At 35.4% G+C, this 24,481-nt stretch overlaps 1 protein-coding gene across 1 annotated transcript in view; it reads left to right on the top strand.

The window, feature by feature from the left end:
* Positions 1-24,481, top strand: part of Task6 (TWIK-related acid-sensitive K[+] channel 6) — an 836,358-nt gene that overhangs the window by 262,016 nt on the left and 549,861 nt on the right. The window contains exon 2 of the mRNA XM_081756527.1: positions 18,166-19,400. Coding sequence (XP_081612653.1) covers positions 19,274-19,400 — 127 coding nt within the window. The 5' untranslated portion in view covers positions 18,166-19,273. The remainder of the gene's footprint in view (positions 1-18,165; positions 19,401-24,481) is intronic.

Raw genomic sequence — 24,481 nt, 5'->3', positions numbered from 1 at the left:
AAGCTCATGCGGGCCCCCTGTACTTTTATGAATTTGTATTTTTCTTATTATATGTATTTTTAATGAATGCCCCCCCCCCCGAAAGTTACAGAGAAATCGGAGCCCTTGACGGTGTCCTTAGAATTCATACAAACAGCAAGTAAATAATAATAAACTTGAAACCTAAAAGAAATTTCAATGCATATTTCCTTCAGAGGCTTCATCCCGGCGAAATTAAAATACCGCTAATTTTACAGTAATTATGTGATATCTTCAAATAGATAAAATATAATTGAAATGTGGAACAAGAGCGCCCTAGACAATGTTATTTTGCGTCAGGTACCGTTATCACAAATCACCTAGTGGCCTTCCGTTTTCAGCCGTTTAGAAACGCGAAAATAAATGCCGATTTTCAAAATGGCTCGAAGTCGAAAGCAGATAAGTGAGTTGTGATAACGGTTTCACATGTAAAATGATATTGTCTGGGGCGCTCTTGTTCCATATTTCGATTATCTTTTATCTATTTGAAGATATTTACATAATTACTGTAAAATTAGCGGTATTTTTATTTCGCCGGGATGAGGCCTCTTAAGGTTTGAATTTAAACCGATTTATTTTGAGTCTAAATTGTGTCTTACGGCATCCAGAATCCTTGCATCTATTTTCTCTTTTTTGTTACAACGACATATTTTATAATTATCAGATATCAGCTCAGAATAATTTAGTTTTCTTTAACCGTGATTCAGTAATAACCAGTTAAGAATGCTCCAAGAGCATTGCCAGAACAAACTTTAAAATAATTAATTTTTCTTATTAACTTCTACAGGCTTTATATCGTGTTCTATGTATTTTACTATTATACTCATTAAACAATTCTTGTAATATATCTATCTATTTATAATTTCCTTCAGTACTTATTTTTTTCCATATGATTTGAATAAGAGTTCTGTTAAAAGTTTCTACTATAAGTTGTTTTACGAAGACATGCTCAAAAAAGGTTCAAAATTGAAAAAAAAATCGCAAAATATTAACTCTTTATGACTTACGGTTCCCGAGATATGGTTCCTTAAATCTCCCGAAATCCCAAGTTTTTGGGCCAATATGTGGAGAACGGTCGCCAGTTGGCCAGCGGCCACAGCTTACTATTTGGTACCAAAATCTTATTATACTCTTAAGTATTGATTAACGTCAATATAATCTCTCTATGACTTACAGTTCCCGAGATATTTCTCCTTAAATCTCCAGAAATCGGAACTCTTTTTGTCCAATATCTCGGGAGCGGTAAGAGTGACACGAAAAATTCCATCACTTCTTTGAGATAGTTTTTGATGCACTATATAATGGAGGTCTCAAAATTGAAAAATTCCCCAATAATAGTCACACACACACACACACACACATACACACACACACACACACACACACACACACATATATATATATATATATATATATATATATATATATATATATATATATATATATATATATATATATATATATATATATATATATATATATATATATATATATATCGGGAATTCAGTAACGAACTTTCAAAATTCGTTAAAAATTAAATTATAATCCAATGTAAATGAATTGATATATAAGATTCGTGTGTCTTAGTGTTAAACGCTCTTAAATTCTGATCATAAACATATACTTCTTCTTCACAAGAAATATGAATCACCTGGTCTATGACATTCCCAATACAATGCTATGACATCATAGCATTATCTATTGATCTTACAATAAATATCAAACAGCAGGCAAATTAATTACACCATACACAAGCACTAAAAATTCATTCGTGTATTAAAAAAGTCTGGGGAAAACAAGGCCCAGAATATGATGCTGTTACTTTCAAGTCCAGAAAACTCTTAACGTTTAAATTAAATTCACACGTCTTGCACTGAGAAAAAAAGGTAGGGGGCGTACTTAAAAAGATAGGTTACATGCGTAATTCCTGTAGTTTTAGAACTTAACGTACAGCAGACGTATAACTGAAAACACATGTTTTATAATACTTTCCGTGTAAGTGTTCCATCTATATGTACTTTCCGTATGAAACAATATAGGCGGTCAGGATCTCACATACAAATGGACGTATATAACATATAGCTGAGGAATGTAACATAAGAATATGCATGTGATATACAGAAAACTGTTAGATGTCAGACATCTTGCAACAGCATGATGTAACATCTAAGGGCAGTGCCTATGTAGCATGCGGATAACGTATGCTCCATACTGATTTCTGTAGTAAGCAAGAGGATTCCGTATATTTGTACAATGTATCGCTGTCCGGAGAACGGATTTTTCTCAGTGTGGTAGCTAACATGTTAACATAATTAATAAATTGTCGTTACACTTCATGAAGTCACATTTCTTACCAGTTGGAACTCTTGCAGTGCTGAAACATAATCTTCTGACGTGTGAACAGTGATTTGCACTACTTTTTATCAAACCTATGTACACCCATGTCCAAAATTATTGTCGCATATCTATAACTGTCTTCTTGTAAGAATATAATTTGATAATGATTTTGCAGGATACTTTTAATACTGATACTATGTGTATAATCAGAAAATGTATATTTGTGTTAAATTTCATAGGAAAAGAGTTATAAATAAGAAAATTAGAATGAGAAAAATATTATACTAAATGGACAAGAAAGTTTTATTTTAGTTATATTGTTCTTATTTACTGCTCTTTTGACATGAAATTTGTCACATACATGTCTTTGTAAATTATACACACACTAACATTATAAGAAATACCGGGCGAATTCGATATCAAATTAAATTCCTACAACAACATATTCATAGACATACGACAATAATTTTGGACATGAGTGTACATGTGAGATGCATAAATAAAAACTATCGTTTACTGTTGGTAACAAAGAGCATACTTTTCAGTGCCCTAATTTGTTTCAAAGAAAACTACGCCCAATCAGTTTTGCCAATCTGAACCATTATAAAATTGTTATTTTTTCCCAACTAAGTTGCTGAGAATATGTAAAGTATGGAGAAAACAAAGATTTTACAGCCACAACATCACAAAAAGCGTACGTTGAAGTGGTTGAACCTCGATAGAGCAACTGAAAGACTTTACAGCCACAACATCATAAAAAACGTAAGTTGAAGTGGTTGAACCTCGATAGAGCAACTGAAAGACTTTACAACCACATCATAAAAAACGTACGTTGAAGTGGTTGAACCTCGATAGAGCAACTGAAAGACTTTACAGCCACAACATCATAAAAAGCGTACATTGAAAAGGTTGAACCTCGATAGAGCAACTGAAAGACTTTACAGCCACATCATAAAAAGCGTACGTTGAAGTGGTTGAACCTCGATAGAGCAACTCAAAGACTTTACAGCCACAACATCATAAAAAAGCGTACGTTGAAGTGGTTGAACCTCGATAGAGCAACTGAAAGACTTTACAGCCACAACATCATAAAAAGCGTACGTTGAAGTGGTTGAACCTCGATAGAGCAACTGAAAGATTTTACAGCCACAACATCATACAAAGCGTACGTTGAAGTGGTTCAATCTCGATAGAGCAACTATCGACTACCTATTTTAGATCCAAATAAGAGTAGATGAGTGCTGCAAATATACTTTAGAGAGACGATTGGTCATTGCTAAGTTTCAAAGCTTCATGCAATTTAACATTCGATATTCATAGAGAAAATTTGAATGCCAATTATAGTAGTAGTGTTCTGAATTTAGTCAAGTATCTTTTTTTTTATTTATTTGATGCAAGTTTATGCCAAATAACTAACCAGGAGATGAATGATTACTATATTATCTCGGAACAACAAAAAAATACACCCTGTTTCAAAAAGAATATACATATTACGAAGAATTATTTTGTCCAAACTATCGATTGCTGTGCCTCGGCTCGGCTATTGGAGAAACGAATACATAGTCTAGTTTATATTAATAGCCGCTAGATGTCAGTTGTCTTCTGTTTTGATTGGTAACCGTCATATGTTTAAAATGGCTACTCCGCAGCAGAAGTCATTTTGTGTTCTCGAGTTTGCGAAGTGCAATTCCGTGATTACAGTGCAAAGACGTTTCAGGTTGAGGTATCAAATTGATCCTCCAAATGGGTGGAACATTCGCAGATGGTATCTACAGTTTGTAGATACAAGATGTGTGTGTAAAGGAAAGAATCCTGGCCTAAAAAAATGAAATAAAATTTTAAAAAATGAAAAAAAAAACAGAATGAATTATAAAAGTTATGTCAAGGAAAAAGAAGAAGAAAATAAACACTAGTGTTGCTATCTTATCTTTGATACACACAAGAAATCGCTTATAGATTAAATTAAATGAAATCCTCAGTTTAACGTCCTACGATTACGTCTTTTAGCCTAAGGAGACGGATGATTAAGGCGAGTGAATGAGGAAACAATTGGTGGAATGAGGGTGTGGGAGGAAACGGGTGTCCTCTGGAAAAATACCCGCAGACACGATGTTGTCCACCACAAACTTACTTGGCCGGGTGATGGAACCTGGGACCCCACATACCAGAGGTAAGCATTCTACCACTAAACCACTCTGTCCCCCCCAAAAGAATCGCTTGTGTTTAGTACATTACTACAATATTGCGATTTGTGAATAAGTACCGCTGAAATCGAAAATAATGCTGTATTTGCTTTGTAGATATTTTGACAGGCGATGTTTTCTCGTTGAAACTTTTATTTTTAATATTGTGTCATGGCACAGGTAAACTATAATTAAACAAAACCTAGACATTTTATGAATTAATTATAAATTTGTGTTATATCTAATTTGCCGTCTTCCTAGTGTCATAATGAAATGGTTTAAGAGGGCGCCTAAATGGCAACGTTGCATTTTCATTTAATATTGAGCGCATAAAGAGCATACAGCCCAAACGGCTCGTCCGATTAAAAAAAATCCTTTACTTTAAATTGAAAACTTCATATTTGGAGACAGTTTTCGATCTTACATTTTGTTGTAACTCGATTATTATTAGAGTATGTCAGGGGACTTTTGAAACACCCTGTATTACTTTTACATTTTTACTCTGGTCTTCTCAATAAAACGTATATAACACCGGCATTTTATGTCCCTTGATCGACCCGTCATCCTGTTCGAATAACAGAAAGACTGGAAATTTACTACTTTTCTTGCCGTACGGACCTAAATTCACGCACAGAGTTTCGGCAACAATACAGGCTTAAAATAACGACGTGAGTTTATGTAAACACGTTGCACACGTAAAATCACGGTAGTGTATAGCTACCTTTAGAACAAAGACACATTACACACCGGAACCATATGTATTGTGAGGAAAGAGGTATTTCTATATTTAGACTCAAAATACACCGACAAAAAGGGATTGTTATCATCATTATGACAAGCTTAAAATAACGACGTGAGTTTATGCTAACACGTTGCGCACGTAAAATCACGGTAGTGTATGGCTACCTTTAGAACAAAGACACACTACACACCTGAACCATATGTATTATGAGGAAAGAGGTGTGTGTGTGTATATTTAGACTCAAAATACACCGACAAAAGGGGATTGTTATCATCATTATGACGTCTGTTCTTCATCAACCACTATGTTTTATCACTGTTGTTATTATTAGTAGTAGCATGACAACTACTGCTACTACTATTATTTGCGAGTCTGCTTCTGTTGTTGTGTCCGTTTCATGGTGCTAATCGCTGCGGGTGTCTCTGACAAGTGCCTTCAAGGTTGTGTCGGCTGAATAGCTGGTCGTCATGGCAACGGAGGTGGGACAACCAAAGACGACAGAGGGGAAAGTGGTCTGTTGAGGAGAAAAGAGGAGTCGGGTGGATATGACGAATAGATTCATTCACCTTTCCTGCTTTAGCGTTCTGACTTGAGACCCCAAAAGACTGTGGTTGCCATAACCAGCATATTCAATGGCCCGCATGAGACACTTTTTTATTCCTTATTCCCCCCCCCTTCATTTTTAAAGCCCCAACAATCTCACTTTTTTGGTATCATGTACGCTAGGCAACAGATGCGCTATGGATGTACTGCGTGGAAGTGAGACTCACAGGATACTCGGAAGAATTAGTTCAAGAACACCAGGTGGTGGTTTTGGAGGAGCAGCGCATTTTTATTACAGGGAAAAAATAAGCGAAATGAACATCAAAGAAGAATAAAATAATAAAAAAGAACCAAAAGAAGAAGTGAATAGGGAAGGTAATGTAGTGTAAAGCACTTAGGAATTGAATTATTTTCTTTTCGCATTCTCTTCCCAGACGGAACTTCATAATGTGTGAGCATTAAATGCATTTTCAGCACCCCGTCATCGATTTATCGCATACCGACAACAAAATGAGAGCAGACGGATCCCATCTCATTAAAAAAAAAAAAAAAACATATCATGTGAAAATAAACGAGTACCTGAAAACGAAAAGCGAAACAAATGAAACAAGTATGACAACCGTTTTATCAAACAATATGTTGAACTCTCCTATTCACTTCACACAATACCAACTACTAACGAATTACTACCTCGCTGATCAAATAATGACTCTTAGCAGTTGTTGAATGCAGTGCTCAAATGATTTTTGCTGTTTTGTTTAAAAAAAAACATTGAATATCGCATTGATAAAAGCATTGATTATATCTTGAACACTCAATAGCTGTCTTCTAGAACCTATATTTTTTTTAGTTCATGGAGCAAGTTAACCGTTAAATTCTAAACGTTAAACGGGGAAAATACAGGGTGTTTCCAAACAACACAGACAAAGTTTGGGAGGTGATTCCTGACACCAAGATAACACAAAAATATAGACCAATCTGGGTGCACAAATGCTTCCTTTCGGAGTTATAGGCTGCGGAAAACATGACAAAAATGAACTTTAGAAGGACAATAGTTCCAAAACTATGGGAGCTACCGTAGTCGGGTCAAGACATCACTTAGGATTCTGAAACATGGATATTTGGATAGCGCACATACTAGTTCCTAAGGTACTCACGTAACAGTTTTTAAAGAGGGAGTTTGTCTACGGGCATATAAATTTAAAGTACTCACAAACTACCTCTTTAAAAATTGTTGCGAAAGTACCGCAGTATTCTGAAACGTGGATATTTTGGTAGGGCATATACTAGTTCCTAAGTAGTCTTGACCCGACTACAGTAGGTCCTATAGCTTTAGAACTATGATCCCTCTAAAGTTCCTTTTTTCATGTTTTCGGCAGCCTATAACGCCATTTGTGCAACCAGGTTGGTCTATACTTTTTGTCTTATGTTGGTGTCAGGAATCACCTCCCAAACATTGTCGCTGTTGTTTTGAAACACTCTGTATACAAAGGTGAGCATATACCAATCACTGGATCTCATTTAGCTGAACAAAACGGTATGGGTAAATAAAAATTGTCATGCGTAGTTTTCGAAAACATCGAAGAAAATTGATGCTTATACAATAGCCACGTAATCTATTACGATAAAACTGATGCTGAATTCCTTAATCCTGCTCATAATATATATGGCTCGGATGTGTAGTATGTGACTGTTCTAAAGGTAGCCATACACTACCGTGATTTTACGTGCGCCCTCTTAAACCATTTCATTATGACACTAGGAAGACGGCAAATTAGATATAACACAAATTTATAATTAATTCATAAAATGTCTAGGTTTTGTTTAATTATAGTTCACCTGTGCCATGACACAATATTAAAAATAAAAGTTTCAACGAGAAAACATCGCCTGTCAAAATATCTACAAAGCAAATACAGCATTATTTTCGATTTCAGCGGTACTTATTCACAAATCGCAATATTGTAGTAATGTACTAAACACAAGCGATTCTTTTGGGGGGGACAGAGTGGTTTAGTGGTAGAATGCTTACCTCTGGTATGTGGGGTCCCAGGTTCCATCACCCGGCCAAGTAAGTTTGTGGTGGACAACATCGTGTCTGCGGGTATTTTTCCAGAGGACACCCGTTTCCTCCCACACCCTCATTCCACCAATTGTTTCCTCATTCACTCGCCTTAATCATCCGTCTCCTTAGGCTAAAAGACGTAATCGTAGGACGTTAAACTGAGGATTTCATTTAATTTAATCTATAAGCGATTTCTTGTGTGTATCAAAGATAAGATAGCAACACTAGTGTTTATTTTCTTCTTCTTTTTCCTTGACATAACTTTTATAATTCATTCTGTTTTTTTTTTCATTTTTTAAAATTTTATTTCATTTTTTTAGGCCAGGATTCTTTCCTTTACACACACATCTTGTATCTACAAACTGTAGATACCATCTGCGAATGTTCCACCCATTTGGAGGATCAATTTGATACCTCAACCTGAAACGTCTTTGCACTGTAATCACGGAATTGCACTTCGCAAACTCGAGAACACAAAATGACTTCTGCTGCGGAGTAGCCATTTTAAACATATGACGGTTACCAAGCAAAACAGAAGACAACTGACATCTAGCGGCTATTAATATAAACTAGACTATGTATTCGTTTCTCCAATAGCCGAGCCGAGGCACAGCAATCGATAGTTTGGACAAAATAATTCTTCGTAATATGTATATTCTTTTTGAAACAGGGTGTATTTTTTTGTTGTTCCGAGATAATACAGTAATCATTCATCTCTTGGTTAGTTATTTGGCATAAACTTGCATCAAATAAATAAAAAAAGAGGTACTTGACTAAACTCAAAACACTACTACTATAATTGTCGTTCAAATTTTCTCTATGAATACCGAATGTTAAATTGCATGAAGCTTTGAAACTTAGCAATGACCAATCGTCTCTTTAAAATACACTGTATTTGCAGCGCTCATCTACTCTTATTTGGATCTAGGATAGGTAGTCGATAGTTGCTCTATCGAGATTACAGCCACAACATCATACAAAGCGTACGTTGAAGTGTTTCAAAGTCTTTCAGTTGCTCTATCGAGGTGCAACCACTTCAACGCACGCTTTTTATGATGCTGTGGCTGTAAAGTCTTTCAGTTGCTCTATCAAGGTTCAACCACTTCAACGTACGCTTTTTATGATGTTGTGGCTGTAAAGTCTTTCAGTTGCTCTATCGAGGTTCAACCACTTCAACGTACGCTTTTTATGATGTTGTGGCTGTAAAATCTTTGTTTTCACCATACTTTACATATTCTCAGCGACTTAGTTGGAAAAAAATAATGATTTTTAATGGTTCAGATTGGCAAAACTGATTGGGCGTAGTTTTCTTTAAAACAAATTAGGGCACTGAAAAGTATGCTCTTTGTTACCAAAAGTAAACGATAGTTTTTTTTATGCACCTTATATGTACACTCATGTACAAAATTATTGTCGCATGTCTATAAATATGTTGTTGTAGGAATTTAATTTGATATCGAATTCGCCCGGTATTTCTTATAATGTCAGTATGTGTATAATCAACAAAGACATGTATGTGGCCAATTTCATGTCAAACGAGCAGTAAACAAGAGCAATAAAACGAAAATAAAGCTTTCTTTTCCATTTAGCAACATTTTGTTTTACTCATTGTAATTTTTGTATTTATAATTCTTTTCCTATGAATTTACCACAAATATACACTTCCCGATTATACACACAGTATCAGTATTAAAAGTACCCTGCAAAATCATTATCAAATTATATTCTTACAAGAAGACAGATATAGATATGCGACAATAATTTTGGATATGAGTGTACATAGGTTTGATAAAATGTAGTGCAAGCACTGTTCACTCGTCAGAAGATTGTGTCTCAGCACTACAGGAGTTTCACAACTGGTAAGGAAAGGTGATGTCATGAAGTGTAATGACAATTTATTATTTAATTAACATGTTAGCTGCCAAGACGTGTGAATTTAATTTAAAAGTTAACAGTTTTCTTGATTTGAAAGTAACAGCATCAAATTTGGGCCTCGTATTCCCCAGACTTTTTAAAGACACGAATGAATTTTTAGTGCTTGTATATGGCGTAATTAATTTGCCTGCTGTTTGATATTTATTGTAAGATCAATAGATGATGTTATGATGTCATAGCCAGAGTCAGATTTAGGTTTGGTGGGGCCTTATTCTACTGAAGGTAATGTGGCCCTTCAAGTATCAAGATAAACGTAGACATTCTATATCCAGAAATGAAGAAACTAATGATAGTTTAGAAAACGCAGGCGAGCAGAAGGGGCCCCATTACTTACATCATAGGAGTCTACATAACACGAAGCACTATTGGTATATGTAGATTTTACTTTATTATTTTTCGTAAATTTTGAAAACGTATATCCAATTGTTTCCTTTAATTTTTAGGGCCCCCAGGAGAGTGGGGCCCTAAGCTATAGCTAGTTTAGCTTATACGTAAGTCCGGCACTGGTCATAGCATTGTATTTGAGATGTCATATATCAGGTGATTCATATTTCTTGTGAAGAAGTATTTGTCAAAAACTATCTCGAAGAAGTGATGGAATTGTTCGTGTCACTCTTACCGCTCCCGAGATATTGGACAAAAAGATTTCCGATTTCTGGAGATTTAAGAAGCCATATCTCGGGAACTGTAAGTCATAGAGAGGTTATATTGATGTTAAGGTTAGTTTAAAGGGACAAGTTTTGCCGATAGATGTCACTACAGTCTTCGTGTCTCTCTCATGTATTTTTTACCTTTCACGAAAATTCACGATTTCTCTTACATATTTCAAACTAGAGATTTCAAATTTTTCCAGAAAGAACTTCATAACTAATCGAAGACAGCAATCCGTTTGAATCTTCTTCATTGTTGAAATGGTTTGTTTGTTGAAAGGGATATCCAAAGCTTTAACAATATAACTCCTTCAACGGATTGTGGCCTTCGATAGGTTATCAAGTTCCTTCTCCAAACATTTGAAGTCTCTAGGTTGAAATTTGTAAGAGAAATTGTAAGTTTTCGTGAAAGGTAAAAACACATGAGAGAGATACGAAGACTGTAGTGACATATATTGGCAAAACTTGCCCCGTTATACCAACCTAATTAATACTTAAGAGTATAGTAAACATTTAGGTACTAAATAGTAAGCGGTGGGCACTGGCCAACTGGCGACCATTCCCCAGATATTGGCCCAAAAAGTTCGGATTTCGGGAGATTTAAAGAGCCATATCTCGGGAACCGTAAGTCATAAAGTGTTGATATTTTGAATTTTTTTTTTTCAATTTTGAACCCTTTTGGGCATGTCTTCGGAAAACAATTTATAATAGAACGTTTCAGCAGAACTCTTATTCAAAACATGTGGAAAATGAGTTATAATAATAAAGTACGATTGGTATAAAGCCTGTGGAAGTTAATAAGAATATATAATTCATTTTAAGTTCGTTCTGGCAAAGCTCTTGGAGTATTCTTAACTGGTTATTACTGAATCATGGTTAAAGGAAACTAAATTATTCTGAGCTGATATCTGATAATTATAAAATATGTCGTTGTAACAAAAAAGAGAAAATAGATGCAATGATTCTGGATGCCGTAAGGCACAATTTAGACTCAAAATAAATCGGTTTAAATTCAAACCTTAAGAGGCCTCATCCCGGCGAAATTAAAATACCGCTAATTTTACAGTAATTATGTGAATATCTTCAAATAGATAAAAGATAATCGAAATGTGGAACAAGAGCGCCCTAGACAATATTATTTTACATGAGAAACCGTTATCACGACTTACTTATCTGCTTTCGATTTCGAGCCATTTTGAAAATCGGCATTTATTTTCGCGTTTCTAAACAGCTGAAAAACGGAAGGCCACTAGGTGACTTGTGATAATGGTACCTCACTCAAAATAACATTGTCTAGGGCGCTCTTGTTCCACATTTCAATTATATTTTATCTATTTGAAGATATTATATAATTACTGTAAAATTAGCGGTATTTTAATTTCGCCGGGATGAAGCCTCTGAAGGAAATATGCATTGAAATTTCTTTTAGGTTTCAAGTTTATTATTATTTACTTGCTGTTTGTATGAATTCTAGGGACACCGTCAAGGGCTCCGATTTCTCTGTAACTTTCGGGGGGGGGGGCATTCATTAAAAATACATATAATAAGAAAAATACATATTCATAAAAGTACAGGGGGCCCGCATGAGCTTTGGGGGCCCGGTCCCCACGGCCACAATCAGGATCGTCGCCCTAGACACCGTATTCTAGTGGCTAGAGCGTTATATTTATGTCCGAGTGGTCCTGGATTCGATTCCTGGACGGTGCTTTCTAGTTCTTGGCTTCCACCCAGCGTCGTGAGTCAAACTGGGGAGTCACGTAAATGAAACGACTCCTGAGACGACTGTTAGCGACAGGACATCGCGGCGCTCTGACCGCGCGTTCGTCCCTAGGCTAGACATAGTTCCAGCAGTCGCTAACAGATGGCGTGGAGCGGCTCAGACCAACAAATCGGGCTGTTACGCCAAGTGGTTTTGTTTGTATGAATTTTATTTTTGTTTGTATGAAGTGGTTTTGTTTGTATGAAGTGGTTTTGTATGAAGGGTTTGTATGAAGTGTTTATTTTTGTTTGTATGAAGTGGTTTTGTTTGTATGAAGTGGTTTTGTATGAAGGGTTTGTATGAAGTGTTTATTTTTGTTTGTATGAAGTGGTTTTGTTTGTATGAATTTTATTTTTGTTTGTATGAAGTGGTTTTGTTTGTATGAAGTGGTTTTGTTTGTACGCATTTGACATTTTGCGCGTCTTTCTCAAAATTTTGTACCTAAAATTCCTAGCTCTAGTTATCACGTTGGTCAATCAATTTCCAAAAGTTTTTTTGCGTCTTCACTGGGAATCAAACCCAGGATCACCACGTAGATCAAAGATCAGTAGAAATTCAATATTTATTACTTAATCTTTTTTTTTTTAAAAAAAAACAACCTAAAAACTCAATATTATCAGAACGCTAATATAGAGAAAAAAGAAACGAAATGAAATAAATATTAATCATCCAACACAGCTTAAAACATCGTATCATTGCGGGTGAACCTGTCGCCATGGGAGAGTTTACAGCAATTGCAACATTACACAAATTCAAATATTGACAAGTACGAGTGTCATTAATTCCGCTTGGGAAGATCGCGTTCTGTATGAAGGATCGTGTCAAATCCATTTCAGTTAATATTAGTTTTGTAAAAAAAAAAAAAAAAAAAAAAAAAATTAGGAACCATAACCGTTTGGAACCATGTTGGAAAGAAACTTCCCATCCTACGTTTTCTTTACTAACCTAATTAATACCTGTACCTTATGAAGTGGGCTACAACCTGCCTTCAAATAGAACAGTGGCCCCATGTAGCGTAGTCGGTAACGCTTTCATCTTTGATGCGAGCAGTCCCGGGTTCTATTCCCGGTGGGGACACTCGGTCGAAAAACATGTAAAACCTTTTTCAGTCCAGCCATCCTGAGTGAGGTTTTCTTGAGTTTTCCTCATTCACAGCAGGTAAATGTCGAGATGGTACTTAACACAAAGTCCCAGACCGCTTCCCTACTTTCCTATCCTCGGATAGTGTGATCATCCCTCATACGTGACTTGCTAACATGGCCATAGATGCCGAAAGCCCAGAAATCTAATTCCTAATCCTAATCCTAGTGACGAGTTAACATGGCCATAGGTGTCGAAAGCCCAGAAATCTAATTCCTAATCCTAGTGGCGGGCTAACATGGCCATAGGTGCCGAAAGCCCAGAAATCTAATTCCTAATCCTAGTGACGGGCTAACATGGCCATATATGTCGAAAGCCCAGAAATCTAATTCCTAATCCTAATCGTAGTGACGGGCTAACATGCCCATAGATGCCGAAAGCCCAGAAATCTAATTCCTAATCCTAATCCTAGTGACGGGCTATCATGGCCATAGATGCCGAAGCCCAGAAATCTAATTCCTGATCCTAATCCTAGTGACGGGCTAACATGGCCATAGATGCCGAAAGCCCAGAAATCTAATTCCTAATCCTAATCCTAGTGACGGGTTACCGTGGCCATAGATACCAAAAGCCCAGATATCAAATCCCTAAACCCCTGAATGGAACAGAACACAAGGCACGAAAATGGAGAGAAGGTTATAAATTTTGTAGCTCTTTTTTATATACATATATATATCTTTTCCTTTGCTATCAGTAATAAAGACATTAATTCTGAAGAAAGCTTAAAAAATACATTAAACTTATTTACTGTATCTATATACTCTTTTTAAGTAGTGTATTTGCTAGTTCAATATACTTTCTCTTTGTGTTGAGCAACAACCAATGTTTGAATGAGCGTTGATAACAAAAATGATTTAAAAAAAAAGAAACAACAAACCTTTCTTTATGACAATATAAAGGAAAGAAAGAATGGAAGCAGATGAAGAGAGAAGAAGTATTATAAACGGTTACTATTGTGGTTTAGAAGCCTTTCGTTTCTTCTTTATATGTTTCTTTTCTGGAAAGAAATAATGTAGAAAAACGGAGTTAAAAATAATGTTACTCCAGACTCTTCAATGCTAATAAAGAAATTTACGGGAGATAATATGGCAAGGTGTAAAACGTATTTAAGAAGAGAAGAGGAGGAGAACAGAAAAAAATATGACTATTTTATGAAGAAAATAAAAATGGCATTTTGTTGCTTATAAATATATACAAGAAGAATGGACTTTAACTAGAGATAATTTGTATTATGTTAGTGAAACATTAAACCTTTATCGTATGGAATAATCTTATGTACCTAACATAGCTTCAAAATGTTTTATAAGCAAAACTTTTTAGTTGTTTGAAAAGGTAACCTCATTTTACTGATAACAAAGTCTTACTTCACTCTTGAATAGTTACACAAATAGATACAAAATTGAATGGCGTTTTGAGTTATTGTTCGTATCGCAGTTCTGAGAACTGTCAAGTCTTTGTACTATCGTATAAATGGACTCTTAATAATTGTATAAATAGTGTCAAATGCCTTGATGATGTCGAAACGCAACCATTTCAAAATGTATTTCACCTGTTCTATAATAACATATACTTTTTAAAAAAATGTTTCTGCTTTATTAACTGCGGATCAAAGAATGATAAAATTCGAAAGTACTACTTATACGAGGGACAGTCAAGAAGTTCTCGGAATATAGTTACATATTCACTGAATCGCCTTCAAAATAGGCTCCTTGAGAACACACATTTGTTCCACTGTTCCTGCTATCGCTGGGAACAGCGCTGCAAGTCCTGTTTTGGTATGTTTCGAAGTTCAGACGTTGCGTTGGTTTGGATGTCTTCTACGATTATCCTTGAGGCCCCTTTTGATCCTAGGGAAGAGGCAGAAATCCGCTGGTGCTAAATTCGGTGAGTAGGGAGGCTACTAGAGTAAGAAAATGTTGGTTTCTGCGAGCCGTTTTGCCATCATAGAAGACATCCAAATCAAACCGATTTCTGAACTTCGGAACATACCAAAATAGGACTCTCAGCGTTGTTTCCAGCAGTGGCAGGAGCTATGGAACAAATGTGTGTGTGTTGTCAACGAATTTTTGAAAGCGAATAAGTAAATATGTATCTATATTGTGGCAATAAATAGTTACAAAGAAATTTCAGGAAATTTTTGACAGCTCCTCGTAAATCGCAATATAAATTCTACAATATAACACGTTGAGCTACCTCGTAGCTATGTGGATAGCGTACACGTCTTTGGCACAGGATATCAGAGTTCAATTCTTGGCGGGAACTCATGTGATTCGGATCCTACGTTAAGTTGTAGATCCACATCTTATATAGCCTTGCTGCTAAAAGGGGCCCTACACTCTAATGAAACTAAAATCTAGACATTCTCATGGATATGTATATAATGTACATGTCTTTGGCGTAGGAAACCCGGGCTCGATTTACGGCATGAGCTCATGTGGTTTGAATCCTGAGTGTCACATATCCTCGCTGCTGAAAGGGACGTTAAACTTAAATGAAACAAAAATTTACAATATATCAAGTGCGTACATATATGTGTGTGACATCATAGGAGAAGATATAGCCAACGTTACACAGTACTACCTGATTTAAAACATATCAGTGTTGCTGTGTTTTAAAATTTAGCACCATATCGTAAACTCAGTGTTGTCAAATTTAAAACTTTCAGTGTTGCCATATCAAAATTTTTATATATTGTTAATCTATTATCTTTCAGAGTTCCATTTATCTTCTCACATTTCCGTGTTGCTAAATTTTGTTACACTGATAATCTGAATGAAATCAATAGTCTCGAAGTCATTGGTACTATTTAATCTTAATCTATATTTAAACACGTTCAGTTTACCAAGGTTGAAGGAATCGAGAAAAAGAGTGTGGATTTAGAAGAGACCTGAATCCAAAGTTATGCACTGTCAAACTATTTAAAACCTATAAATGTTGCCATATTTAAAAATTATCAGTGTTCTTATATCTTAAATTCGGTGTGGCCATATACATAAAATTTCCACTGGTGCCATATCTAATCTTTTCTGTGTCGTCATGTCAATATACTATCTTTTGGTGTTCTAGTTTTCTTCTTATATTTCCATTTTACGATATTTTCTTGCACTTTTACCCCGAATGAAATTAATAAATTCAAGGCTATTGGCACTATTGACTCATATACTTCAACTCCATCTGTTCATCAAGTTTTAAGAAGGAATGAAAGGAAAATGTGTGAATTTAGAAAAAAATAGACAACGTTATACAGTGTTACCATATATAAAATATGTCAGTGTTGCCATATTTAAAGCTTGTATGTTTCCACATCTCAAATAAAGTGTTGCCATATCCATTTTGTTTGTTGTCAATCTACTATTTTTCAGTGTTGCTATATCTAAGACTATCTATTGGCTAGCTGGAGAATCCTCCCCAGACCCCTGTGTTTGCTCGGCCTACGTCATCGCATCTCTTATGTATCCTTTGCATCAAGAGTGAATTTCTTGCATTTGTGCTTATATTTCCTAAATTTAGCTAGCTAGGGGCTTTGACCTCAAATCCCTGCGTACGATTTTGCACTTCTTAAACTCACCATTCTACTGAATTTCATGTTTCTTTTCCTAGTTAAAAGATAAGATTTTGTATCCTAAGAAAACGCCCATTTAAATAACTTGGGAATTTCTTCATCCCATTTTTAGATACATGAAAAACTTAAAATATTCACTTTCGGCAATTTTAGTATAGGTTAGTCCCAGAAAGCTACAATCATGCCAAATTTCATCATTCTAATCCTGCCGGAAGTGCCTAACCATTTTGAGGTGTAGAAGATGTCTCATATAAATAACATGGAGAAGATTTTTTAGTTCCCCATAAGACCATTCTGAAGTTGGATTTTTTTATTTTTGGTTATTTAGTTGGGTAAGCTAACGAAAACGTACAAGCATGACGAATTTCAAGTTTTTATTCCAATTCCAAGTACCTAAAATATGAGATTATAGGTTTTAAAAAAGATTCATTTAAATGACAGGAAGAATTTCTTCATTACCCCCTTTGATCCCTTAACAATTTAAAATATTCAATTTTCGCAGTTTTTCTGTGGGTTAGTCCCGAAAAGCTACAATCATGTCAAATTTTAATCATTGTAGCCCTACAGGAAGTGCCCAATAATTTTGAGGTGTAGAAGATGTCCTATATGAGAAACATAGTGAAGATTTTTCAATTGCTCATAAAAGTTAGAAATTTTATTTTTAGTAATTTCGTTAAATAACCCTATGGAAAACGTAGAAGCACCCCGAATTTTAAGTTTTTACTCCAAATTTCAAAGTACCTAAAACATGAGATTATATGTCAAAAAAATGTCAATTTAAATGACATGGAGAATTTCTTCATCCCCCTTTAGACCTCCTAAAAATTAAAAATATTCACTTTTGGAAATTTTCCTGTAGGCTAGTCCCGGAAAGCTAGAATCATGCCAAATTTCAACTTTTCACATCAACTGGATGTGCCTCTTTATTTTAGGATTTAGATAAAGTTATACACTGTTACTATAAGTAAAATATATCAGTGTTGCCATATTTAAAACTGGTATGTTTCCATATCTCACACTGTTACTCTAAATAAAATATATCAGTGTTGCCATATTTAAAACTGGTATGTTTCCATATCTCAAACTCAGTGTTGCCATCTGTATTTTTCTATGTTGTCAATCTACTAAATTTTCAGTGTTGCTATATTTATCCGTTTATAATTATTATGTATAGCAAGCGAAAATCAGACATTTTTACTCACACAAGTATTTTGTTTCTTTTTCTTTGCAGGAGGTGGATGGTAGCAGATTCATCATGTTTTTGTTACAAAGTGAATTCGCCAGTGACGTTACCTCATTCTATGCAGAATCGGCGCCCTCATGAAGTATATGAGGAACCCACAGCTTAGCCCTTTAATCTTCCAACCCACAACGACCCGAGGCGCCGCCGACACGGCGCTTAAGGAACTAAGCCGCCGGGTCCTAGTTCGATTCCCGAGCATGGCAGGATATTGTCACACAGTGATGTCATATAGGTCCGGCACATGATGATAATACCACTTACACATATATCATTCGACTTTTTTATATAATATACATCTGTCTATATATATATATCTACACAAATATATATAAATATATAGAAAAAAATCTGCCATCAGTTTTAGCTCTTCTTCTACTTCGAACAAAGTATATATAGTTATATATATATATATAAATACATATAGAAAATATAAACTAATAAAACATATACATAAAGTTAAACGAATAATACAACACTCACACATACATACACTAAAAAATAGTACACAATACAATTATTTCAGTTACACTTTGGTCATTAAACACTCATTACATGCAAAAAAGAAACTTTAGTAAAAAAACGACTATTGCCTTAACACATAATATGTCGAGAGAAGGAGTAAATTGAACGTAATCTATATTTAAAAAACAAACGTTTGCAGTTTCTTAGTTTAAAAAAAAAAAAGAATCCGTTGATAAACAGTGCATCGTTTTCATACACATGAACAAGAACTTCAAATCCAACTGTTTCGTTCTTCATTTGGTAAAACAAATTAATAACTGAAGTTCTCTCATTTAAAAAAATTGCGTCCCTCCACTTACCCCTACTTCAAAACGAAGAGTCTTGTCCTAATTGCAACGTATTACTTCTTACCCTCCCTCCATATCTGTCTTCGAATCCCGCCCAGTGTCCTCGCCAGAACTTTAATATATAAATATTAAAATATATATATATATAAAACGTTACCTTATTCTTCTTGTTGAATGTTGTTTTTAATTGAGGACCCTCGACAGTGGCGCCAATGGTGACTGCGGTTGAGAAACGAATTACAGCTGTCGCCGTAGTATAGCGTGCCACCAGCCAGCATGGTGCTAGCATGAAGAAGCAAAACGTTCGAACTTTGTCGTTAATAGTATGCACGTTCACGTACCTTCTTGTCGGTGCAGCTGTATTTGATGCTTTAGAGTCCGAAACTGAGAAGCGACGCTTTGAAGCCTTACAAGGTAGGTGTGAACTAGCCTTAAGAATTTTAATATAGTAGGGAATGGTACCGAGCCGACTGACAAATTTCAAACTTGAATATTGCGCAGGCGTAATAACTTGGAGTGGGTTGCTGCTGGGCGATGGAAAGTGGATAGAATGCCATTTCATACGAACACTGTAATAGTTATAATGCCAGGAAACAATGAAATGTCAGGAAACAATGAAATGTCGCAACTATCGCTTCACTTTAATGACTAACTTCTTTTCGTGATAAGTACGAACGTAAAAAAAAAAAAAAAAAAAAAACACTGTTCAACGTCCCAACGATATCCATAGTAACTGTTCTGGCATTCCTATAAAATGGCATCCTACAGAATCTCTTCCAATTCCCCAGCTGTAATCCACTCCAAGCTGTAGCGCCTGCGAAATATTCAACTTCGAAAGGTGTCACTCGGCTCCGGGACACCCTGTATAAATAGCAAAACGTGAGTGTAAATTAATCTTAAGTATTTTAATAAAATGTCAAGTCATTGAAACTTACTGGTAAAAATTTTATAAAGTTAAATGTGAATTAACCTTAAAGATTAACACAAAGTGTCAAACATTCAGAAAATCACCCGAAAGATAATGCTAAAGTATCTCTAGTTAAGTGTGAACTAGTCTTAAGGATTATAATACAATGTCAATAAAATATCAAACACACAGAAACTTACCCACGAGATAATGTTAAAGCTTCATTAGTTAATTATGAACTAGCCTTAAGTATTAAAATACAATGTCAGTAAAATATCAAGCACACAGAAACTTACCCACGAGAAAATGCTAAAGCTTCTCTAGTTAAGTATGAACTGTCCTTAAGGATTATAATACAAAGTCAATACAATATCAAGCACGAGATAATGCTGAAGCTTTACTAGTTAAGTATGAATTAGCCTTAAGGATTATAATACAATGTCAATAAAATATCAAACACTCAGAAACTTACCCATGAGATAATGCCAAAGCTTCACTAATTAAGTATGAATTAGTATTAAGGATTATAATTCAATGTCAATAAAAAATCAAGCACATAGAAACTTACCCACGAGGTAATGTTAAAGCTTCATTACTTAATTATGAACTAGCCTTAAGTATTATAATACAATGTCAGTAAAATATCAAACACACAGAAAGCCCACGAGAAAATGCTAAAGCTTTCCTAGTTAAGTATGAACTGTCCTTAAGGATTATAATACAAAGTCAATAAAATATCAAACACAGAAATTTACGCACGAGATAATGCTAAAGCTTCACTAGTTAAGTATAAATTAACCTTAAGAATTATAACAAAATGTCAAGTATGTAGAAACTTATCAACAAAATAATGCCAAAGCTTATATGACAAGGTCAAATATGAATTAGCCTAAAAGATTACAACAAAATATCAAGAACATTGAAAATTACTTGCAAGATAATGCCAAATCTCCACAAAGTTAAATGGGACTTCATCTACAAAAAGTAAATACTTAATTCAAAATAGTATCGAAGCTTTACAAAACTAAATGTGATTTCCCCTTAGGGATTTTAACAAAGCATCAAACACTCAAAACTCACTCAATACTTAATCAAAACAACACGAAAACTTTACAAAGCTAAGTGTGAACTACCATTAAGGATTTTAACATAATGTCACTACATAAATACTTACTTGCAAGTTAATGTCAAGGCTTCAGAAAGTTACATATGAATTATCATTAAGGATTTAAACAAAAATATCAAGCACACAGAAACTTACCTCCAAGATAATGCAAAAGTTTCACAAAGTTCAGTGTGAGTTAAGTTGAAGGATTATATTAAATGTCAAGTACACAGAAACTTACCCGCAAGATAATGTCAAAGCTTCATAAAGTTAAATATGAATTAGTCTTAAGGATATTAACGACATGTCAACTACACAGAAACTTATCCTAAGAAAACGCCGAAGCTTAATATAATTAATGCCCTCCTGGCTGCTCTAGGGCATGTGCCTTTGGTGTACATGGTCCCGGTAATTTAAGGTAATTCAAAGTGAGGATGAGTGAGGACGGAAGTGAAAGACGTTGTTGAGTATGATCGGAAAACAATTCAAGCTGCTTAATGTAAAAATGAAGGTAATTAAAGGTAATTTTATGGGCTGACGATGAGTGAGGACAGGATGGAGACATTGTTCAGAATGAATGTGAAGTCAGTTTCAATTTTTAAAGTGTGAGGATAAAGGTAATTGGGGGTAATTAGGGTAATATAGGCTAAAGATAAGTGAGAACAGAATGGAGACGTTGTTGAAAATGAATATGAAGATAATTCCAATTATTGAGTGTGATGATGAAAATAATTAGAGCACTTTAAGGTAATTGAGCCAGCGTGGGAGATATTATTGTGAATGAATGTAAAGGCAGTTCCAGTTATTGAGAGTAAAGATGAAGGTAATTGGGGGTAAATTAAGGTAATTCAGAGTTAGGAAAAGTGAGGACAGGGGTTAGAGACGTTGTTAAGAATGAATGTGAAGGCAATTGCAATTGTTATATGTGGGGATGAAGGTAATTCAGGGTAATTGAAGGTAATTCATAGTGAGGATGAGTGAGGACATGGGGTGAGAGACGTTGAGAATGATTGGAAAGCAATTCTAACTGCTTAGTGTAAAAATGAAGGCAATTAAGGGTAATTTAAGGTAATTGAGGCACAGGATGAGTGAGGACAGGGCAGAGACGTGCTGAGAATGAATGTGAAGGCAATTCTAGTTGGTGAATGTGAGGATGAAGGTAATTGAAGGTAACTGAGGGTGAGGATGATTGAGGACGAGACGGGAAAGCTGTTGCTGAGAATAAAAGGGTGAGTGATGAAGGGTAAAAGACAAAATTCAACTCTGGGATGGGTGAGTACTGTTCTGTGACTATTTCTGTAAAACACATCAACGTAATATTTCGGAATCTTATGTTAAGCTTTATTTTCTGAGTATCGCTATAGAGAGAGAGAACACAAAATGTAATTTTGTCCTGCAAATTATTAGTGCTAGTGGGGAAGAAGTGGGAAGAGAGAAACAGAGAGACTTGAAATGGCATGTAATAAACCATAATCCTCTTATCAAACATTTTACAGAGTCTATGACTCGAAACGTAGCAACTGAAATGCGTATTTTCTTTTTTTTTTACCCCCTTGTTTTCCTTTGCCAAACCACACAAACTTGATTGCAGTATACGTATAGGAAACTCACACATTGAAACGTACAACCACATACATATACGACAGAAAGCAGAGGGACAGGGGCAGGAGTGGTACGATTCTCTCATTCGTCTTTCTTGTCACGTGACGAGCTTTATGTGGGACGCTTCTTATGTACTCGTTCTCATCTTTGGAACTGATAAAAGCCTCCATTTGAGAACGGGCGGTAAATGCAAATGACCCGCTTCGAGTGCCAATAGCAATGTATGCGTCTTTCCCAGGAATTGCTGTCTGCACGGATGACTATCGAAATGAAATCCATCATCTTGATATCTCTACTCAGGCTGAAAAGAACATTTCTTAAAGGTAGAAATGCTGCTGTGTGGATAAAAGATTAGGGCACATACCTCTGTTGTGCGTGGTCCTTTAGTTAACTTTTGTTGTGTAGATAGATCTGGCCATGCAACGTAAGCACAGAGCTGCATGAATTAAAAGGTTACGATTAACCTAGAAAGTTTTGTTGATCAATGTTAAGATGTAATAAAGAATATATATTAAGTCAATCAGGGGCGGACCAAGGGCCTGGCAATCAGGGGCGCCACAGTCAGAGGGGGCGCCAAAACGAGCCTCAAAACGTAAATTTTATAAAGTGTTTTCTACTCTCTTTTTTGGTTTATATTCTTATAAAGTAGTGTCAATTACATCATCTTTTTCCATTCCAACATGGAAGAAGAGAGTTTCATAGTACTAGGGGGTACTGTATCGACAAATGGAGACATGGCATGTAGAAGAAAGAGTGGAGGAGAAGTTGGTATTGTTTATAGCGGGTCATGTTCTTTGTCGTGGAGTATATTTAGCGCCCGTAGATTTAGCGCCCACATATAATATCGTATACTTAGCGCCCAGAAAATATTTGATGCTTATCAGTGTGCTAGGATTGACCAAAGAGAGAACTAGTTTATATGTATAAATGTAATTTCAAACTCACATCATCTATCTCCATCCCCTCTCTTTTCACGACTAAAGAACAAGGAGTTTTCACTTGAAAGATCCTGCTATTCTTGCTGCACAATTGTCATGTCACTTTTAAAACCCCTTAGGCAACTTGAAAGAAATGTGTTCTTTTCTTCCTCTTCTGTTCACCACCGTCAGCTCTAACACTCTGAATTTTCATGTACATCTGTAATTACGTACAATTTAATTACGACTTAAGAGCATTACCATATCACCTATGAGATTTTCATATATGGATGTGAATTCATGTGCCAGTGTTATTTTAAAATTTATATAGTTTTAAATAATAATAATTACAGGCACCTTAATGCAAATACTACTGCATGGAAAACAGTAATTATTTATGCACATTGCATAACTTCATTTCCTATCGTAAATACAGGATGTCAAAAAAATTCAACTGCCAAAATTTGCTGGGTAATTCTTTATATCAAATGAAAGTAAAACGTTCTAATAAACATGTGTCATAAAACGACTCCTTTCAGTGTTATAAGCCGCCCTAGATGCAATCAATCACACTTTAAACCCTAGTTTGAAAATAATGGAACATATCTAACTAACTAACTAACTCTATGGCCTATGGAACCCGGAGGTTCAGTGCCGCGTTCACAAAAGCTCTCCACTGACTTCTATCCTTAGCTAATTGCATCCAGTTTCTACTTTGTATTCCTATCTCTGCGAGATCCATCTTAATATTATCCTCCCATCTGCGCCTAGGTCTTCCTAATGGTCGTTTTCCTATGGGTCTACCAGTCAAGACTTTGAAAGCGTTTCTACTTTCTTCCATTCTAGCTACATGACCTGCCCACCTAAGCCTCCTAGACTTGACGACCCTAACAATGTTGGGTAAACCGTATAAACTATGTAGTTCCTCGTTATGAAGCTTCCGCCATTCCCCATTCTCGTTCCT

The sequence above is a fragment of the Thermobia domestica genome, chromosome 4, assembly GCF_964235325.1.
Source record: "Thermobia domestica chromosome 4, izTheDome1.hap1.1, whole genome shotgun sequence".
Taxonomy (NCBI): Eukaryota; Metazoa; Arthropoda; class Insecta; order Zygentoma; family Lepismatidae; genus Thermobia; species Thermobia domestica.
Note: the sequence above shows the minus strand (reverse complement) of the source record. Positions and strands in the feature narration are given on the sequence as shown.